This window comes from Bombina bombina, chromosome 6 (genome assembly GCF_027579735.1).
Source record: "Bombina bombina isolate aBomBom1 chromosome 6, aBomBom1.pri, whole genome shotgun sequence".
Lineage (NCBI taxonomy): Eukaryota > Metazoa > Chordata > Amphibia > Anura > Bombinatoridae > Bombina > Bombina bombina.
Genome location: NC_069504.1, coordinates 575,771,553 through 575,793,645, shown reverse-complemented (window position 1 = coordinate 575,793,645; position 22,093 = coordinate 575,771,553). Strand labels below are relative to the sequence as shown.

Genomic DNA, 22,093 nt, shown 5'->3' with positions numbered 1-22,093 from the left:
CTATGGACTTCTCAAGTTGTTAGTCATTAAAGACTGATGTTTGCGCTAACCATTTAAAGACTAATTTTTATAATGTGGTCAATTATACCATTCTACATTTGGGAGTTTCAATCCCCCTTTCTTTCATGTAATTGGCAAGAGTCCATGAGCTAGTGACGTATGGGATATACATTCCTACCAGGAGGGGCAAAGTTTCCCAAACCTCAAAATGCCTATAAATACACCCCCCCACCACACCAACAATTCAGTTTTACAAACTTTGCCTCCTATGGAGGTGGTGAAATAAGTTTGTGCTAGATTTCTACGTTGATATGTGCTTCTCAGCATGCTGAAGCCCGGTTCCTCTCAGAGTGCAGTGAATGACAGAGGGATGTGAAGGGAGTATTACCTATTGAATACAATGGTCATCCTAACGGGGATGTATTTCATAGGTTCTCTGTTATCGGTCGTAGAGATTCATCTCCTACCTCCCTTTCCAGATCGATATACTCTTATATACCATTACCTCTACTGATTCTCGTTTCAGTACTGGTTTGGCTATCTACTTTATGTAGATGAGTGTCTTTTGGCAAGTATGTTTTCTTTTATTTATGACACTCTCAGCTATGGTTTGGCACTTTATATGTAAAGTTCTAAATATATGTTTTATACTTATATTTGCCATGATTCAGGTTAATCAGTATATTTCCTTCTTACAGTCTGTCAGTTTCATTTTTGGGAAATGCATATGAAAAAACAAAAAAGAAAAAATTATTTCTTACCTGAAAATTTTTCAAATTGACTTTCTTTTCTAAATTGTGGGCTGTTAGGCTCGCGGGAGAGCAAAATGCTATAATTTATTGTGTCATTTTTGGCGCAAAACTTTTGGCGCCAGAATTACGTTTGTTGACATAATGTTGTAATTTCCGGCGTCTTAGTTGGCGCTGAGAGTTTTCACGTAGTGACGCTCGTGTTTGTTGCAGACGTTCTTGGCGCCAAAAAATATTTTGTCAGTTGTGGGCGTCATACTTGGCGCCAGATATTTGACATTATTTAAGTCCTTATTTAATTTTGCTTCTGGTTTCCAGAGGCTTATTCTGTTTGCATTTTTCTCCAACATAGGTGTGTCCGGTCCACGGCGTCATCCTTACTTGTGGGATATTCTCTTCCCCAACAGGAAATGGCAAAGAGCCCAGCAAAGCTGGTCACATGATCCCTCCTAGGCTCCGCCTACCCCAGTCATTCTCTTTGCCGTTGTACAGGCAACATCTCCACGGAGATGGCTTAGAGTTTTTTAGTGTTTAACTGTAGTTTTTATTATTCAATCAAGAGTTTGTTATTTTAAAATAGTGCTGGTATGTACTATTTACTCAGAAACAGAAAAGAGATGAAGATTTCTGTTTGTATGAGGAAAATGATTTTAGCACCGTAACTAAAATCCATGGCTGTTCCACACAGGACTGTTGAGAGCAATTAACTTCAGTTGGGGGAACAGTGTGCAGTCTCTTGCTGCTTGAGGTATGACACATTCTAACAAGACGATGTAATGCTGGAAGCTGTCATTTTTCCCTATGGGATCCGGTAAGCCATGTTTATTACGATGGTAAATAAGGGCTTCACAAGGGCTTATTAAGATTGTAGACTTTTCTGGGCTAAATCGATTCAGTTTTAAAACATATTTAGCTTTGAGGAATCATTTTATCTGGGTTTTATTGATATTATAATATCGGCAGGCACTGTATTAGACACCTTATTTCTCTGGGGCTTTCCCAAAGCATAAGCAGAGCCTCATTTTCGCGCCGGTGTGGCGCACTTGTTTTTGAGAGGCATGGCATGCAGTCGCATGTGAGAGGAGCTCTGATACTTAGAAAAGACTTTCTGAAGGCGTCATTTGGTATCGTATTCCCCTTTGGGCTTGGTTGGGTCTCAGCAAAGCAGATACCAGGGACTGTAAAGGGGTTAAAGTGTTAAAACGGCTCCGGTTCCGTTATTTTAAGGGTTAAAGCTTCCAAATTTGGGGTGCAATACTTTTAAGGCTTTAAGACACTGTGGTGAAAATTTGGTGAATTTTGTACAATTCCTTCATGTTTTTTCGCAATTGCAGTAATAAAGTGTGTTCAGTTTAAAATTTAAAGTGACAGTAACGGTTTTATTTTAAAACGTTTTTTGTACTTTATTATCAAGTTTATGCCTGTTTAACATGTCTGAACTACCAGATAGACTGTGTTCTGAATGTGGGGAAGCCAGAATTCCTGTTCATTTAAATAAATGTGATTTATGTGATAATGACAATGATGCCCAAGATGATTCCTCAAGTGAGGGGAGTAAGCATGGTACTGCATCATTCCCTCCTTCGTCTACACGAGTCTTGCCCACTCAGGAGGCCCCTAGTACATCTAGCGCGCCAATACTGCTTACTATGCAACAATTAACGGCTGTAATGGATAATTCTGTCAAAAACATTTTAGCCAAAATGAACCCTTGTCAGCGTAAGCGTGGCTGCTCTGTTTTAGTTACTGAAGAGCATGACGACGCTGATATTAATATCTCTGAAGGGCCCCTAACCCAATCTGAGGGGGCCAGGGAGGTTTTGTCTGAGGGAGAAATTACTGATTCAGGGAACATTTCTCAACAGGCTGAACCTGATGTAATTGCATTTAAATTTAAGTTGGAACATCTCCGCATTCTGCTTAAGGAGGTATTATCCACTCTGGATGATTGTGAAAAGTTGGTCATCCCAGAGAAACTATGTAAAATGGACAAGTTCCTAGAGGTGCCGGAGCTCCCAGAAGCTTTTCCTATACCCAAGCGGGTGGCGGACATTGTTAATAAAGAATGGGAAAGGCCCGGTATTCCTTTCGTCCCTCCCCCCATATTTAAAAGATTGTTTCCTATGGTCGACCCCAGAAAGGACTTATGGCAGACAGTCCCCAAGGTCGAGGGAGCGGTTTCTACTTTAAACAAACGCACCACTATACCCATAGAGGATAGTTGCGCTTTCAAAGATCCTATGGATAAAAAATTAGAAGGTTTGCTTAAAAAGATGTTTGTTCAGCAGGGTTACCTTCTACAACCAATTTCATGCATTGTCCCTGTCACTACAGCCGCATGTTTCTGGTTTGATGAACTGATAAAGGCGCTCGATAGTGATTCTCCTCCTTATGAGGAGATTATGGACAGAATCAATGCTCTCAAATTGGCTAATTCTTTCACCCTAGACGCCACTTTGCAATTGGCTAGGTTAGCGGCTAAGAATTCTGGGTTTGCTATTGTGGCGCGCAGAGCGCTTTGGTTGAAATCTTGGTCGGCTGACGCGTCTTCCAAGAACAAGCTACTAAACATTCCTTTCAAGGGGAAAACGCTGTTTGGCCCTGACTTGAAAGAGATTATCTCGGATATCACTGGGGGTAAGGGCCACGCCCTTCCTCAGGATCGGCCTTTCAAGGCGAAAAATAGACCTAATTTTCGTCCCTTTCGTAAAAACGGACCAGCCCAAAGTGCTACGTCCTCTAAGCAAGAGGGTAATACTTCTCAAGCCAAGCCAGCTTGGAGACCAATGCAAGGCTGGAACAAGGGAAAGCAGGCCAAGAAGCCTGCCACTGCTACCAAGACAGCATGAAATATTGGCCCCCGATCCGGGACCGGATCTGGTGGGGGGCAGACTCTCTCTCTTCGCTCAGGCTTGGGCAAGAGATGTTCTGGATCCTTGGGCGCTAGAAATAGTCTCCCAGGGTTATCTTCTGGAATTCAAGGGACTTCCCCCAAGGGGGAGGTTCCACAGGTCTCAGTTGTCTTCAGACCACATAAAAAGACAGGCGTTCTTACATTGTGTAGAAGACCTGTTAAAAATGGGAGTGATTCATCCTGTTCCACTAAGAGAACAAGGGATGGGGTTCTACTCCAATCTGTTCATAGTTCCCAAAAAAGAGGGAACGTTCAGACCAATCTTAGATCTCAAGATCTTAAACAAGTTTCTCAAGGTTCCATCTTTCAAGATGGAAACCATTCGAACTATTCTTCCTTCCATCCAGGAGGGTCAATTTATGACCACGGTGGATTTAAAGGATGCGTATCTACATATTCCTATCCACAAGGAACATCATCGGTTCCTAAGGTTTGCATTCCTGGACAAACATTACCAGTTCGTGGCGCTTCCTTTCGGATTAGCCACTGCTCCAAGGATTTTCACAAAGGTACTAGGCTCCCTTCTAGCGGTGCTAAGACCAAGGGGCATTGCAGTAGTACCTTACCTGGACGACATTCTGATTCAAGCGTCGTCACTTCCTCAAGCAAAGGCTCACACGGACATTGTCCTGGCCTTTCTCAGATCTCACGGCTGGAAAGTGAACGTGGAAAAGAGTTCTCTATCCCCGTCAACAAGGGTTCCCTTCTTGGGAACAATTATAGACTCTTTAGAAATGAGGATCTTTCTAACAGAGGCCAGAAAAACAAAACTTCTAGACTCTTGTCGGATACTTCATTCCGTTCCTCTTCCTTCCATAGCTCAGTGCATGGAAGTGATCGGGTTGATGGTAGCGGCGATGGACATAGTTCCTTTTGCGCGCATTCATCTAAGACCATTACAACTGTGCATGCTCAGTCAGTGGAATGGGGACTATACAGACTTGTCTCCGAAGATACAAGTAAATCAGAGGACCAGAGACTCACTCCGTTGGTGGCTGTCCCTGGACAATCTGTCTCAAGGGATGACGTTCCGCAGACCAGAGTGGGTCATTGTCACGACCGACGCCAGTCTGATGGGCTGGGGCGCGGTCTGGGGATCCCTGAAAGCTCAGGGTCTTTGGTCTCGGGAAGAATCTCTTCTACCGATAAATATTCTGGAACTAAGAGCGATATTCAATGCTCTCAAGGCCTGGCCTCGGCTAGCGAGGACCAAGTTCATACGGTTTCAATCAGACAACATGACAACTGTTGCGTACATCAACCATCAGGGGGGAACAAGGAGTTCCCTAGCGATGGAAGAAGTGACCAAAATCATTCTATGGGCGGAGTCTCACTCCTGCCACCTGTCTGCTATCCACATCCCAGGAGTGGAAAATTGGGAAGCGGATTTTCTGAGTCGTCAGACATTGCATCCGGGGGAGTGGGAACTCCATCCGGAAATCTTTGCCCAAGTCACTCACCTGTGGGGCATTCCAGACATGGATCTGATGGCCTCTCGTCAGAACTTCAAAGTTCCTTGCTACGGGGCCAGATCCAGGGATCCCAAGGCGGCTCTAGTGGATGCACTAGTAGCACCTTGGACCTTCAAACTAGCTTATGTGTTCCCGCCATTTCCTCTCATCCCCAGGCTGGTAGCCAGGATCAATCAGGAGAGGGCGTCGGTGATCTTGATAGCTCCTGCGTGGCCACGCAGGACTTGGTATGCAGATCTGGTGAATATGTCATCGGCTCCACCTTGGAAGCTACCTTTGAGACGAGACCTTCTTGTTCAGGGTCCGTTCGAACATCCGAATCTGGTTTCACTCCAGCTGACTGCTTGGAGATTGAACGCTTGATTTTATCGAAGCGAGGATTCTCAGATTCTGTTATCGATACTCTTGTTCAGGCCAGAAAGCCTGTAACTAGAAAGATTTACCACAAAATTTGGAAAAAATATATCTGTTGGTGTGAATCTAAAGGATTCCCTTGGGACAAGGTTAAGATTCCTAGGATTCTATCCTTCCTTCAAGAAGGATTGGAAAAAGGATTATCTGCTAGTTCCCTGAAGGGACAGATTTCTGCCTTGTCGGTATTACTTCACAAAAAGCTGGTAGCTGTGCCAGATGTTCAAGCCTTTGTTCAGGCTCTGGTTAGAATCAAGCCTGTTTACAAACCTTTGACTCCTCCTTGGAGTCTCAATTTAGTTCTTTCAGTTCTTCAGGGGGTTCCGTTTGAACCCTTACATTCCGTTGATATTAAGTTATTATCTTGGAAAGTTTTGTTTTTAGTTGCGATTTCTTCTGCTAGAAGAGTCTCAGAATTATCTGCTCTGCAGTGTTCTCCTCCTTATCTGGTGTTCCATGCAGATAAGGTGGTTTTACGTACTAAACCTGGTTTTCTTCCAAAAGTTGTTTCTAACAAAAACATTAACCAGGAGATTATCGTACCTTCTCTGTGTCCAAAACCAGTTTCAAAGAAGGAACGTTTGTTGCACAATTTGGATGTTGTTCGCGCTCTAAAATTCTATTTAGATGCTACAAAGGATTTTAGACAAACATCTTCCTTGTTTGTTGTTTATTCAGGTAAAAGGAGAGGTCAAAAAGCAACTTCTACCTCTCTCTCTTTTTGGATTAAAAGCATCATCAGATTGGCTTACGAGACTGCCGGACGGCAGCCTCCCGAAAGAATCACAGCTCATTCCACTAGGGCTGTGGCTTCCACATGGGCCTTCAAGAACGAGGCTTCTGTTGATCAGATATGTAGGGCAGCGACTTGGTCTTCACTGCACACTTTTACCAAATTTTACAAGTTTGATACTTTTGCTTCTTCTGAGGCTATTTTTGGGAGAAAGGTTTTGCAAGCCGTGGTGCCTTCCATTTAGGTGACCTGATTTGCTCCCTCCCTTCATCCGTGTCCTAAAGCTTTGGTATTGGTTCCCACAAGTAAGGATGACGCCGTGGACCGGACACACCTATGTTGGAGAAAACAGAATTTATGTTTACCTGATAAATTTCTTTCTCCAACGGTGTGTCCGGTCCACGGCCCGCCCTGGTTTTTTAATCAGGTCTGATAATTTATTTTCTTTAACTACAGTCACCACGGTACCATATGGTTTCTCCTATGCAAATATTCCTCCTTAACGTCGGTCGAATGACTGGGGTAGGCGGAGCCTAGGAGGGATCATGTGACCAGCTTTGCTGGGCTCTTTGCCATTTCCTGTTGGGGAAGAGAATATCCCACAAGTAAGGATGACGCCGTGGACCGGACACACCGTTGGAGAAAGAAATTTATCAGGTAAACATAAATTCTGTTTTTCCCTTTCCTGAAACTGTCATATAAGGAAATTGATAATTTTGCTTTATATGTTGTTTTTTCTATTACATATTGCAAGATGTCTCAATCTGACCCTGTCTCAGAATCTACTTCCGGAATCCTGCTGCCTGATGTCGGTTCTACCAAAGCTAAGTGCATTTGTTGTAAACTTGTGGTAACTGTTCCTCCGGCTGTAGTTTGTGTTAGTTGTCATGATAAACTTTCAAACGCAGACAATATTTCCATTAGTAGTAATCCATTACCTGTTGTTGTTCCTTCAACATCTAATGTTCAGGATATTCCTGTTAATGTGAGAGAATTTGTTTCTAATTCTATTCAGAAGGCCCTGTCTGTTATACCACCTTCTAATAAACGTAAAAGGTCTTTTAAAACTTCTCATAAATTTGATGAATTTTTAAATGACCAACAGCATTCTGATTTATCTATCTCTGATGAGGATCTATCTGGTTCAGAAGATTCTGCCTCAAATATTGACACTGACAAATCTTCATATTTATTTAAAATGGAGTATATTCGTTCTTTATTAAAAGAGGTGTTGATTGCATTAGATATGGAGGAGACTAGTCCCCTTGATATTAAAACCAGTAAACGTTTAAATTCTGTTTTTAAACCTCATGTAGTTATTCCAGAGGTTTTTCCAGTTCCTGATGCTATTTCAGATGTTATTTCTAGGGAATGGAATAGTCTGGGTACTTCATTTACTCCTTCAAGGTGTAAGAAACTGTACCCTTTGCCGATTGACAGATTGGAGTTTTGGGAAAAGATCCCCAAAGTTGATGGGGCTATCTCTACTCTTGCAAAGCGTACTACTATTCCTACGGCAGATAGTACTTCTTTTAAAGATCGTTTAGATAGGAAGCTTGAATCTTATCTAAGGAAGGCTTATTTATGTTCAGGTCATCTTCTTAGGCCTGCTATTTCTTTGGCAGATGTTGCTGCCGCTTCAACTTTTTGGTTGGAAACTTTAGCGCAACAAGTACCAGATCCTAATGTGTATAGCATTGTTAAGCTAATTCAACATGCTAATAATTTCATTTGTGATGCCATTTTTTACATCATTAGAATTGATGTCGGGTATATGTCTTTAGCTATTTTAGCTAGAAGAGCTTTATGGCTTAAATCTTGGAATGCGGATATGACTTCTAAGTCAACGTTGCTATCTCTTTCTTTCCAAGGTAATAAATTATTTGGTTCTCAGTTGGATTCTATTATTTCAACTGTCACTGGGGGGAAGGGAGCCTTTTTGCCTCAGGATAAAAAATCTAAGGGTAAATTTAGGGCTGCTAACCGTTTTCGTTCCTTTCGTCAGAATAAGGAACAGAAACCTGACCCTTCCCCTAAAGGAACGGTTTCCAATTGGAAGCCTTCTCCAGTCTGGAATAAATCCAAGCCTTTTAGAAAATCAAAATCAGCCCCCAAGTCTGCATGAAGGTGCGGCCCTCATTCCAGCGCAGCTGGTAGGGGGCAGACTAAGAACATTGTTTCTCAAGGGTACAGAATAGGTTTCAAAGTAAGACCGCCTGTGAGAAGTTTCTTTCTCTCACGCATTCCAGTGAACCCAGTAAAGGCTCAGGCTTTCCTAAAGTGTGTTTCAGACCTGGAGTTATTCGGGGTAATCGTGCCAGTTCCCTTTCCGGAACGGGGTCTAGGGTTTTATTCAAATCTGTTAATTGTTCCAAAGAAAGAGAATTCTTTCAGACCAGTTCTGGATCTAAAAATTTTGAATCGTTACGTAAGAATACCAAGATTCAAGATGGTGACAATAAGGACTATTCTGCCTTTTGTTCAGCAAGGGCATTATATGTCCACAATAGACTTACAGGATGCATATCTTCATATTCCGATTCATCCAGATCACTATCAGTTTCTGAGATTCTCTTTTCTAGACAACCATTACCAATTTGTTGCTCTTCCTTTTGGCCTAGCAACAGCTCCAAGGATCTTTTCAAAGGTTCTCGGTGCCCTACTCTCTGTAATCAGAGAGCGGGGTATTGCGGTATTTCTTTATTTCGACGATATCTTGGTACTTGCTCAGTCTTTACATTCTGCAGAATCTCACACAAATAAACTAGTGTTGTTTCTTCAAAGACATGGTTGGAGGATCAATTTACCAAAAAGTTCCTTGATTTCTCAGACAAGGGTAACCTTTTTAGGATTCCAAATAGATTCAGTATCCATGACTTTGTCTCTAACAGACAAAAGACGTCTGAAATTGGTTTCAGCTTGTCGGAACCTTCAGTCTCAGTCATTCCCTTCAGTAGCTATGTGCATTGAGGTTTTAGGTCTCATGACTGCAGCATCGGACGCGATCCCCTTTGCTCGTTTTCACATGAGACCTCTTCAGCTTTGTATGCTGAGCCAATGGTGCAGGGATTATACAAAGATATCACAATTAATACCTTAAATCCCAATATTCGACTATCTCTGACTTGGTGGTTAGATCACCATCGTTTAGTTCAGGGGGCCTCTTTTGTTCATCCAACCTGGACTGTGATTACAACAGATGCAAGTCTTTCAGGTTGGGGAGCTGTCTGGGGATCTCTGACAGCGCAGGGGGTTTGGAAATCTCAAGAGGCGAAATTACCAATCAATATTTTGGAACTCTGTGCGATTCTCAGAGCTCTTCAGTTTTGGCCTCTTCTGAAGAGAGAACCGTTTATTTGTTTTCAAACAGACAATGTCACAACCGTGGCGTATGTCAATCATCAAGGTGGGACTCACAGTCCTCAAGCTATGAAAGAAGTATCTCGGATACTTGCATGGGCGGAATCCAGCTCCTGTCTAATCTCTGCGGTCCATATCCCAGGTATAGACAATTGGGAAGCGGATTATCTCAGTCGCCAGACTTTACATCCGGGAGAATGGTCTCTTCACCCAGATGTGTTTCTTCAGATTGTTCAGATGTGGGGGCTTCCAGAAATAGATGTGATGGCTTCTCATCTAAACAGGAAACTTCCCAGGTATCTGTCCAGTTCCAAGGATCCTCAGGCGGAAGCTGTGGATGCGTTGTCACTTCCTTGGAATTATCAACCTGCTTATGTCTTTCTGCCTCTAGTTCTTCTTCCAAGAGTAATTTCCAAAATCATAATGGAGCATTCATTTGTACTGCTGGTGGCTCCAGCATGGCCACACAGGTTTTGGTATGCGGATCTTGTTCGGATGTCCAGTTGCCAACCTTGGCCTCTTCCGTTAAGGCCAGACCTTCTATCTCAAGGCCCATTTTTCCATCAGGATCTCAAGTCATTAAATTTGAAGGTATGGAGATTGAACGCCTAGTGCTTAGTCATAGAGGTTTCTTTGACTCAGTGATTAATATTATGTTGCAGGCTCGCAAATCTGTGTCTAGAAAGATTTATTACAGAGTTTGGAAGACTTACATTTCATGGTGTTCTTCTCATAAATTCTCTTGGCATTCTTTTAGAATTCCTAGAATTTTACAGTTTCTTCAGGATGGTTTGGATAAGGGTTTGTCTGCAAGTTCCTTGAAAGGACAAATCTCTGCTCTTTCTGTTCTGTTTCACAGAAAAATTGCTAATCTTCCTGATATTCATTGTTTTGTACAGGCTTTGGTTCGTATCAAGCGTTTCATTAAGCCAATTTCTCCTCCTTGGAGTCTTAATTTGTTTTTTAGGGCTTTACAGGCTCCTCCGTTTGAGCCTATGCATTCTCTGGACATTAAATTACTTTCTTGGAAAGTATTGTTTCTTTTGGCCATCTCTTCTGCTAGAAGAGTTTCTGAATTATCTGCTCTTTCTTCTGAGTCTCCTTTTCTGATTTTTCATCAGGATAAGGCTGTTTTGCGGAGTTCATTTAAATTTTTACCTAAAGTTGCGAATTCCAACAACATTAGTAGAGAAATTGTTGTCACTTTGTTGTGTAATAATCCTAAGAATTCTTTGGAAAGATCTTTACATTCTTTGGATGTGGTAAGAGCTTTGAAATATTATGTTGAAGCTACTAAAGATTTCAGAAAGACTTCTAGTCTATTTGTTATCTTTTCTGGTTCTAGGAAAGGTCAGAAGGCTTCTGCCATTTCTTTGGCGTCTTGGTTAAAGCTTTTGATTCATCATGCTTATTTGGAGTCAGGTAAATCCCCGCCTCAGAGGATTACGGCTCAATCTACTAGGTCAGTTTCTACTTCCTGGGCTTTTAAGAATGAAGCTTCTGTTGATCAGATTTCCAAAGCAGCAAATTTGCTAAAAGCACTAGTAATATTATTCAAGTCAGTTTGGGTTAGTAGCAGGGGGAGCAGTTGTAGTGGGTATAGCAATTTGGGCATAGCTATCATTTTTATTAAGTTTACGCGGCCTAATAGGGACATAGGGAGTCTAGCCCATCTAGTTAGCAGTAAGTGGATCTGTTCAATTATAGGAGGGATGTTTAATTTGTAAATAAAGTTTGGATTAACGTGCAGGTGAATGCCTAGGTATTTGAAGCAGCCATCAGTAACTTTGAGCTTTGTTTGCAGTACTGCGGACTGCAAGGGTTTTGTGAGGTATATCAATTCTGATGTTTCTAGATCTACTTTATAGCCCAAGATTTTCCCAAGCTGCTGGAAGATAGGAAAGAGTTTGGGTATGGTGTTGTTTGGGTTTGTTATGTACACGAGCAGGTCATCGGCATATAGTGATAAGTGTAGTGAGTGGGATCTTATGTTTGTTGCTTCTAATGTGTTTCGGATGTATATGGCAAAAGATTCTATAGCTAAGTTGAACAGGAGGGGTGACAGGGGACATCCTTGTCTAATGCCTCTTTCTAGAAAGAATTGTGGGGATACTTCTCTGTTTACTAATATTGAGGTGCGTGGCTTTAGATATAGTGTTTGAATGAGGTTGTGAAAGTCCCCAGTGATGCCAAATTTTCTTAGAGAGGTTAGTAAATGGTCCCATTCCACTCTATCAAGCGCCTTTTTCGCATCGATGGCTAGGAGGCATGCTTCTGGGAGAGTGCTAATGTTGCTTTGATTTCCAGTAGTGATTGATGACTGCTAGGGTTTTACGTATGTTAGTAACCGTGGAGCGATGTGTCATGAACCCCCTCTGATCCTTGTGAATGACAGTTCCCAGCACTTCAGCTAATCTGCTGGGAAAAGTTTGTATTCATTGTTCAAAAGCGATATAGGTCTGTAAGAAGCCGGAACAGTTGGGTCCCTATCTGGTTTTAAGTTTAAGCACATACATGCATCGGCGAAATCGGTTGGGGGTGTAGCCATTCCTTTTATGTAGGCTGTGAAAGTTTGGGCTAGGAGTGGACTAAGCTCACTTTGCAAAAGTTTATACTATTCAATTGGGATCTTATCGGGGCCTGGGGCTTTGCCCGGGTTTCGCTGGTTTAATAGCTTTCAGTACTTCTGAGGTATGAATTGGGGCATTCAGTTGTTCTAGAGTTTCAGGAGTGAGGGTAAGAGTGTCTATCTGAGCCAAAAATCTATCTCTATTGGCTAGCGCTATTGACTGTTTAGAGTAAAGCTTAGTGTAGAATCGCAAAAACGCTTCTGTAATTGTTTTGTTATCCGAGTGGAATGCACCTTGCACTTGTATAGAGGGAATTAGAGATTTGGGGGAAGATTCATTTTACCATGTTGGCAAGCAATTTCCCCATTTTATTTCTAAATCTGTAGAAACGGCCTTTTCTATTATTTTGGAAGAGGTGGTCTTGTTTTTGCATAGCATCATCCCTGAGTTGTTTTTTTCATAGTAAGTATCTCTGTTTTGGGGGGAGGGGTGGGCCAGATAATTATTGTAGGCTGCTATTACCTCTGCAGTGGTTGTGGTTTCAACCTTTTTACGTTTGGAGTTGTAGTGGGCAGTAAAGCTGGTGATTTGTTCCTGATTTAGAGGCACCCCAAAAGATGCTCGGGTTGGTTAGGTGCTGAGCATTAAACTTATGGTACTCTAACCATTGCATCTTCAGATGATTCCTAAAGTCTAGGTTGTGATATAGGTAAGTGGGGAATCGCCAGTTTCTTTGGGATGGTGTGTGGGGGCGTGGGCATAGTTGTAGCCATATAGGAGCATGGTCCGAGATTGTTATATTGTTATTGTTTTGGTTTCAGTCTCCCTTTTTCGTCTTCTAGCATACATTCTCTCCAGGCGTTTCGTGTGTGTGTCAACTCTGCGATCTAGCGGTAAGTCTTGGGCTAGGTTGAAGTCACCCCCTATTAATAAAGGTTTATCAGCATGAAGGTTTAAGGTAGTCTGTAGTGAGAGTGTATGTGGGATTTGTGTGTGCAATTGGTGAGGGCACAGGAAGTAATCGATGTGGGAGAGAGACCCGTGCGTTTTTGAGGCGCAGGTGAAATCTCTTCTAGTCGAGTGGCGCAAGCGCCACAGGTCAGTTAGGCTTAATGAGGTTTTAAAAGCAGTAATGGTTTCAGTCTCCCTTTTTCGTCTTCTAGCATACATTCTCTCCAGTCGTTTCGTGTGCGTGTGTGTGTGTCAACTCTGCGATCTAGCGGTAAGTCTTGGGCTAGGTAGAAGTCACCCCCTATTAATAAAGGTTTGTCTGTAGTGAGTGTCAGAACTGTGGTTGGGGTTGGTTGGGACCATACACGTTGCATATGATGTATCTTAAGTCAGTGGTGTAGGGCATAATGGATGTGTCTGTTGTTTTTTGGTGTGGCAGGGGTTTAATTTTAACAAAAGTGGTAGCTTGTGTCTGCAGATTCAATAACTCACAGTTCACTTGGCCATGAGCAGAGAAATCTCCTGAGCTGGGGGTGTCAGCAGTCTGGGCGGAATCTGGGTGCTCTTGCCGTGACCTGGTGACAGAAAAATGCAAAGATATAAGTTTATTGATGCATATTGTCAGGTGAGGGGCCGGGGTAGAACAGTACAAATGTAAACATCATTAGGGCAATAACAGTAAGGTAAAGGAGTAGATACTCAGTCCTTAAACTTGACCTTGGTCCTTGAAAAATACTGCCTATAGGGCAGGTTGTGTAGAAGAGCATGAAAGAGTCTGAGTGCTTGCTTCTTTTTTCAGCCCTCTCCATTTTGGGCTTTGGAGTCTAGGTATTCTTGCAGCTGCCGTGGTTTAAGAAAAAGCTTCTGGCCTCTAGATGTCATCAACCTTAGCTTAGCAGGGTAAAGAAGTAAGGCCTGTCGTCCCATGGAGTGCAACTTGGAACAGAGAGGGGCAAACTCCTTTCTTTTTCTGGCAACCTCTGCAGAGAAGTCCTGGAAAATGAGTAGCTTGTGGCCTTCATATAGCAGGTCTGGTTTGGACCTATATGCCTTTAAGACCGCTAGTTTTTCCTGGTATCTGAGTAATTTGAAGACGACTTGTCTAGGTCTCTGATTCTGTTTGGCTGGGAGTATTTCTGGGCCTATCCTGTGCGCTCTCTCTTGACATCCAGTGACATTTTGTCTTTGTCTAGTTGCAGAAGTTTGGGTAGAGTGTAGGCTGTGATCTCTAGTAAATCTTTGTTTCTGACTGTCTCTGGAACCCCTACAATCCTTAAGTTGTTGCGGCGGGAACGATTTTCAAGATCGTCACGCTTTTCCTGTTCTGTGTTTTGACGTTCTAGTCCATGTATGGCAATGGTAGATGTTTGTTGTGTGTCCTCCACATCAGATATTCTTTGCACTGCTTGTTGCAACCTTGTGTAGTATTGCAGAATTTCAGTAGTGAGAGTGTCCATGCCCGCCTGAAGTGTTTCCATTGCAAGAAGAAGGCTTTCAAATCTTGTTTTAGGCCTTGTGATGATTAATGGCAAGAATCTCGTTCAATAGGAGAAGCAGGGTCTGGATGTATTTCTGTGACATGCTTCTGTTTCCTGCCTGATGTTTTTTGTTTACCAGCCATGATGGGTATAGCTTGTGTCGCTGAGATCTTGAAGTATTTGTCGACTTTCATAGGGAGTAATATGAGCAATTCTCAGCCCATGTGGTGCCAAGGTTGGAGTTTTGCACACAAGAGGTGTTATAGATTGATAGGCTTACTGACAGTGGTTGTCAAGTCTTTAGGTAAACGTTATGTAGTCGCTAAGTATTAGATGAAAGTGGCACTAATGCAAACTGTTGTCCTTTCTAAAGGTGAGGTGTCCACTGTGCGAGCTACTGCAGCGGTATGTTAAAAGAGCTTATGTGCACGTGGAGCCTGCACTTTTATGTTAGGCCTTTTTGACTGATGGGCTGTACTTAATCGCACACCCTCTTAGGTTAGGTGGCAATGGGGTTGCAGAGCTAATCTAAGGCCTATTTATTTGTTTCTTTTTCTCCTTCCCCTGGCTGTTAATCTTACAGTCTTTAATAAGTGTGTTTCCCTTAGTGTCTTGTAAACCCCCAAATTAGGCTAGATTTTACCCTCTGATATCCTGCGAGGGGGTCAGGGGACACTGTATGAGGATATGATATCCTGCCCCACTTGGGGTCTCACCCGTTTCTCGGCAGTATGAGATGCAGGGTCAGAGTCTCTGGGGCGCCTTATAGCGAGTTCGTCTGAGGGGAAGTGCTGGTTGACGGCTACATGATCCCTTATGGCAGTATATGAACTGCCGGTGCAGTTTATGTGATTCCCCCATGTGCAAGGTGAAATTACGGGCAACGTGGGTTTCAGCAGTTGCACTGAAGCCTGCACCAGAGATTTTAATACAGAATGCACAGAGGCAAAATGTAGCAGAAACAAGGGATGAATCCAACCCTGAATTTTATTTTTATATATATATATATATATATATATATATATATATATATATATATATATATATATATATATACATACATACATACATACATACATACATACATACATACATACATACATACATACATACATACATACATACATACACACGTACACGATACCTGCAGACCTCAGTGTCCTCCAGGCTACAGCACGGGACGGGACTTCAGTATCCAAAAATCTCTGCATCCAAATTGCTACTGAACATGTCTTCATTTATTTTCCCAGCTGTTTACTTCTATTGAGCGTGCCCAGAATATATCAAAATAAGCATTTATAAAACTCCATAACCACACATTTTTTTCACCAAAAACCACATCTAAAGCACAATAGAAAAGACAGGGGAAAAAGTACCTTTTTTCAGCAATAACTCAAATAATTCTCGGCCAGTTTACTCTAAATTTTCACTGTTTTGGGGAAACATTCCTGCTTGTGTAAAGAGTCTTTTCATATGCAGAGGAAAGGGGGAGGGGGGAGTGTTTTTTTGCTATATAACACATTTTTAGTGGGTGTTCCAGCTAATTGTTTCAACAGTGCTAAACTGGGAGTTTCTAAGTAATTTTTTAAATGGTTTTATACTGGATTTTTTTATCAGTATCTGTGCATCTTATTCTTTATAGTTGTGTCTATTACATGCAGTTATATTAATACTGACCCTTTAGGTTAAAAGCACCTTAACCAGGGTTTGAAATTGAAAGGTTCAGTGTACTTATTATAAAAATAATTTATCTCAGGTGCACCTATATTTTGTTATAATTCTTTTTATTAAAGAAACACAGGTACAAACAAATATATGTATGCACATACAGAATAGAGTTACAAATATATTACATTTCACATTCTGGAATAAGTGCCACATATCTAACACCAGTATACTATCAAAGGTGGTAGGTATGTATGGGCTGCACAAGCTTGAATACAGAACATTTTTACTATATAAAATAGATCCATGCGTTGAAAGGTGTATCAAAACTAGTCGAGTACCATTTAAAGTTGAATCTTTGCTTGGTATATGTGGGCTGCACAAGCTTGAGTACATGACATTGGTACTATATACAACAAATCTATACAGTTAGAGGTAGATCAAAGCCAGTCGGTGCACCTATATTTTAATAAGCTACATTAGGGGCGTATTATGGCCTACTAGGCCAACAAGGCCCATGTCTAGGGTGGCAAATTTAGGGTAGATTGGGGGGACAGCACTTTTTGCATACTGACCCTTTAAATTTGCATCCAAATTTGTGTGTTATAAGACTGTACCGTGCAAGGCCTTCTGTAAAAGAGGAGTAGGAGGGCAGAGTAGGCAGATACAGTCTGTAGTAACTGTTACTTCAGTTTTTTATGTCTTCTGCATGCAGAACCTCATGGTGAGTTCAGCTGCCCCCTTGCTTCAACCTATTAATCATATATATAATCTAACATGGGACTAATCACTTAGTAGGAAAATTATGCAAACAGGGCAAGGCACTGAAAAATGAATAACCTAGATAGTGTGAGGTGTGTGCATGCAGAGTTTTTATGTGTGAGGTGTGTGCATGCAGTGTTTGTGTGTATGCGTGCAGAGTTTTTATGTGTGAGGTGTGTGCATGCAGTGTTTGTGTGTGTGTGCACATGCAGTGTTTTTATGTGTAAGGTGTGTGCCCGTACACACACACACAAAAACACTGCATACACACACACCTCACACATAAAAACACTGCACGTACACACACACAAGTGTATGTATGTGTGTGTGTGATGTGTATGCAGTGTTTTTGTGTATGAGGTGTGTGTATTAGTGAGTATGATGTTTAATGGCATTGTTTCACTATGGTGTTTATATGCAGCATGCATATGTAGTGAGCAGGATGTGCTCATGTATACAAGTACTGTAACAAAATGTGCCTATGTAATGTGTGCATCAGTGAACAGGGTGTGTGTGTCAGTGAGCAGGTTGTGCAGATATATTGTAATCATGTAGTGTTTAACTAGTGAAGACAAAATCCTATATAATTCAATAGAGAATTAATTCAACCAACTTGAGTGTATGTGAGTGTTTTGCAAGCATTTTGGAAATGCCTTGAAAAATTAAAAACAAAATGGCTTGTCATGTGTATCATTCTATGAGTATGTTTGGGCAGCGGCAAGTCTTTGAAGACATACACATGGTTGTTGTTTCCTACTACACATTTCGGCTTAGAGTGAGCCTCTCTCAGCTGCAATACTGTGTAGCTATGACATTCCGGGCGGGGGGGGGGGGGGGGGTAAATTGCTCTGATACGAGAAATGTAGCCTTCATAAACTAAGCAATCAGAATTTTAAATTTTTACATATTAGCAAAATATTAGCAAAAGTCAATTATATCACATATTTGTGATTGGTAATTAGACTGGTGGTCACAACTTAATCCTACATGTCTACTTCATAGCCTTAGATGGGTTCAGAAAGCATGAATTATTTTATCTTTTAGTTCTTTATTCTGCATCATATTGTGTTATTTTTTTTTTTACCAATTGATTGTATAGATAGAGGGTTGTCACATGCACACATGTAAAGTGCACATCAGCATCCTCTGGCATTCAAAGGGCTTACCATAAAGCATTTAGTTCCAGCTATGGGCCAGATTACGAGTGTAGTGAAAACGTTTGTGCGCGAGCGATAAGGGGTTTGTCGCAGGGTTTTGCACTCATCGGGCTTACTGCTGGTATTATGAATTGAAAGTAAATGCAATGGCGCTCAAGCCATAGAATGATATACCTTAGAATGTTTACTGTGTCCTCTGAGCTCTGGTTAACTGTTTTGCAAAACAATAAAGATACACAGAACACATCAAAAATACATTAAAAAGTTAACTTCCACTCATAACACCATCTAATAAAATGTATTTTTAGAAAACTGCACACAAGTTATAAGGGCTCAAAGATATGAGGTCTCAGGTGTTAAAAAAAAAAAAGGCAGGCAAAGGGCTTTAACACTGAGCTACATATGTATATGTGTGTGTGTGTGTGTGTATGTATGTATATATGTGTGTGTATACATTTACCGGCCACTTTATTAGGTACACCTGTTCAATTGCTTGGTAACACAAATTGCTACTCAGTCAATCACATGGCAGCAACTCAATGCATTTAGGCATGGTTGTTGGTGCCAGACGAACTGGTCTGAGTATTTAAAAAAACTGCTGATCTACTGGGATTTTCACGCACAACCATCTCTAGGGTTTACAGAGAGTGATCCAAAAAAAGAGAAAATATCCATTCAGCGGCAGTTGTTAAAAAAATGCCTTGTTGATGTCAGAGGTGAGAGAAGAATGTGCAGACTGGTTTGTGATGATAGAAAGGCAACAGTTATTTAAAATAACCACTCATTACAACCAAGGTATGCAGAATACCATCTCTGAATGCACAACAGGTCGAACCTTGAAATAGAGGGGCTACAGCAGCAGAAGACGACACCGGGTGCCACTCCTGTCAGCTAAGAACAGGAAACTGAGGCTACAATTCGCATAGGCTCACCAAAATTGTACAATAGAAGACTGGAAAAAACGTTGCCTGGTCTGATGAGTCTCGATTTCAGCTGCGACATTCAGATGGTAGGGTCAGAATTTAACGTAAACGTGAATGCATGGATCCATCCTGCCTTATATCAACGGTTCAGGATGGTGGTGTAATGGTGTGGGGGATATTTTCTTGGCACACTTTGGGCCCCTTAGTACCAATTGAGTATCGTTTAAATGCCACGGCCTACATGAGTATTGTTGCTGACCATGTCCATCCCTTTATGACTACACTGTACCCATCTTCTGATGGCTACTTCCAGCAGGATAATGCACCATGTCACAAAGCTCAAATAATCTCAAACTGGTTTCTTGAACATGACAATGAGTTCACTGTACTACAATGGCCCCACAGTCACCAGATCTCAATTCAATAGAACACCTTTGGGATGTGGTGGAATGGGATATACGCATCATGGATGTGCAGCCGACAAATCTGCAGCAACTGCGTGATGCTATTATGTCAATATGGACCAAACTGTCAGAGGAATGTTTCCAACACCCTGTTTAATCTATACCACGATTGCAAAAATCAAGAGTAAAGTCCCAGCACTGTTTGATCCAAAATACTCCTTTATTGGGTTAAAAAGAAAGCCAGCAAATAGCAGCGACGTTTCGGGCCTACATAGCCCTTACTCATGCTAAAGTATACAGGTAGCAACATCCTTTTATAGCACCTGTGAACTAATTTACTCTTTAATTCCATATGTCTCACAATCAATGTGAATTGTGCGCTATCTAGTGGACACAGTAACAAAACCCTTTTAAATTTCTTGTTTACCGGTCAGATTAATTTTACACACATAAAAAAAAAAGTTAAAAACATCATTGTAGTTACAAATGAATTATTTTGTTATGAATTCATGAAATAAAAATTCAAACATCAAAATTTAAAAACATTACCATTTAAATAAATGTAAATCATAATCCTTATTTAAACCTACTGGATGCAGAGTCCCCAATTTTGTATCCACCATACCTCCCCTTTTTAAAAAAAAAAACCCCATAAATTATCTGTCCCCTCCCTCGTCTTAATTTAGGGATATAGTCTATGACTTGGAAACTGAGTTGGCTTACTGTGTGTCCTGCCTTTGCAAAATGGGCTGACACAGGAAGAGTCATGTCTTTATTTCTAATACTTGACTTGTGGGAACTTATCCTATCTTTCAGGGGACGTATGGAAAACCCCACATAGCCCCGCCCACATGGACACTTCAATAAATAGACAACGAATTTGGTGTCACAGGTATAGCACCCATTGATCTCCCTTTTCTTATTATTGTTTGTTTGGGCTATATATTTACCCCTGATCATAGAATTGTATTGGGCACAGTTTATGCACGGGTATGACCCTTTGTTAGGTGTGGTAAGATAATTAATATGACCTGTCTTCATACTACCTACGTCTGCTCTGAACGTCGCTGCTATTTGTTGGCTTTCTTTTTAACCCAATAAAGGAGTATTTTGGATCAAACAGTGCTGGGACTTTACGCTTGATTTTTGCTTCTATATAAAGTGGGGCTTGCAGGACCCCTATAGTCTGCGTGTTAGGTTTTTTTTCCTCCTATGATGTCTATAAGGGAATACTTGAACGCACATGCAATATTCTATGTACGGCTTTTTTGCACTCGTCGGGTTAGCGCGCAAGTAAAAACAGCTTTCAATTCATAATACGATGAATGAAATAATTGCGCGTGCAAAAAACTTACTTCTAGCGCAGTTAACCCTCGAGTGGGAGCGTTGATTAGCGCCCCACTTGTAATTTGGCCCAATGTTGGTACAGTTATAGGAAAGGCAAAGTTTCATAAACATATTGTGTTAATTTTAATGTTGTGTAAAACTGCCCGGTGCTGTAATAATTTGTTTCTTTTTTTTTGTTTCAGAGCTTTGCTTGACTTCAAACATTAAAGGGCAGACAGTGCAGTCTTTTGACCAACATCATTTTGGATTTTGGTACAGCTTAGGCCACGCTTCTGTGTTGTGCGTAAGTAACTGGTTTACAATAAACATAAATAGCATTTGCTGTAATATGAGAAGCTGAAAGAGATAACTCCTCTCTCAAGCTAATCAACATATAGGATCTCACAGAAGTCTATACCCACTGTACTGCACATTTTCATTGTTTCCAGTGAGGTAAACTTTGCTTTGTTTAATCATTCATGAGTCATGTTTTGTTACTAGTTTTCCCTGTCCAATTCAAAATATGAAATTCTATAGGATCAACTACAGAGTTTTTCACATATAAATTGTTATATTTTCTATATATTATTATTGCTTGCTTTCTTTATATGTCTTGAAATCTTTAACAAACCCTTCAATGCAAAAAAAAGACAACTCCTATGTGCTGAGATGGGAGAATAACATAATTTATGTAAGAACTTACCTGATAAATTAATTTCTTTCATATTGGCAAGAGTCCATGAGCTATTGATGTATGGGATATACAATCCTACCAGGAGGGGCAAAGTTTCCCAAACCTCAAAATGCCTATAAATGCACCCCTCACCACACCCACAATTTAGTTTAACAAATAGCCAAGCAGTAGGGTGATAAAGAAAGGAATAGAAAGCATCAACAAAATAAATTTGAAAATAATTGTGCTTTATACAAAAAAACATAACCACCATAAAAAGGGTGGGCCTCATGGACTCTTGCCAATATGAAAGAAATGAATTTATCAGGTAAGTTCTTACATAAATTATGTTTTCTTTCATGTAATTGGCAAGAGTCCATGAGCTAGTGACGTATGGGATAGCAATACCCAAGATGTGGAATTCCACGCAAGAGTCACTAGAGAGGGAGAGATAAAAATAAAAACAGCCATTTTACGCTGATAAAATTAATCCACAACCCAAAAAAATAAGTTTATTCTCATAAATGAAAGAAAAAAACTTAAAT

At 41.1% G+C, this 22,093-nt stretch overlaps 1 protein-coding gene across 1 annotated transcript in view; it reads left to right on the top strand.

Annotated features, from left to right (window-relative positions):
- Positions 1 to 22,093, top strand: part of ADAL (adenosine deaminase like) — a 169,712-nt gene that overhangs the window by 125,133 nt on the left and 22,486 nt on the right. Inside the window, 1 exon segment of the mRNA XM_053717547.1 lies at positions 21,079 to 21,179. Within this exon segment, the coding sequence (XP_053573522.1) occupies positions 21,079 to 21,179 (101 nt within the window).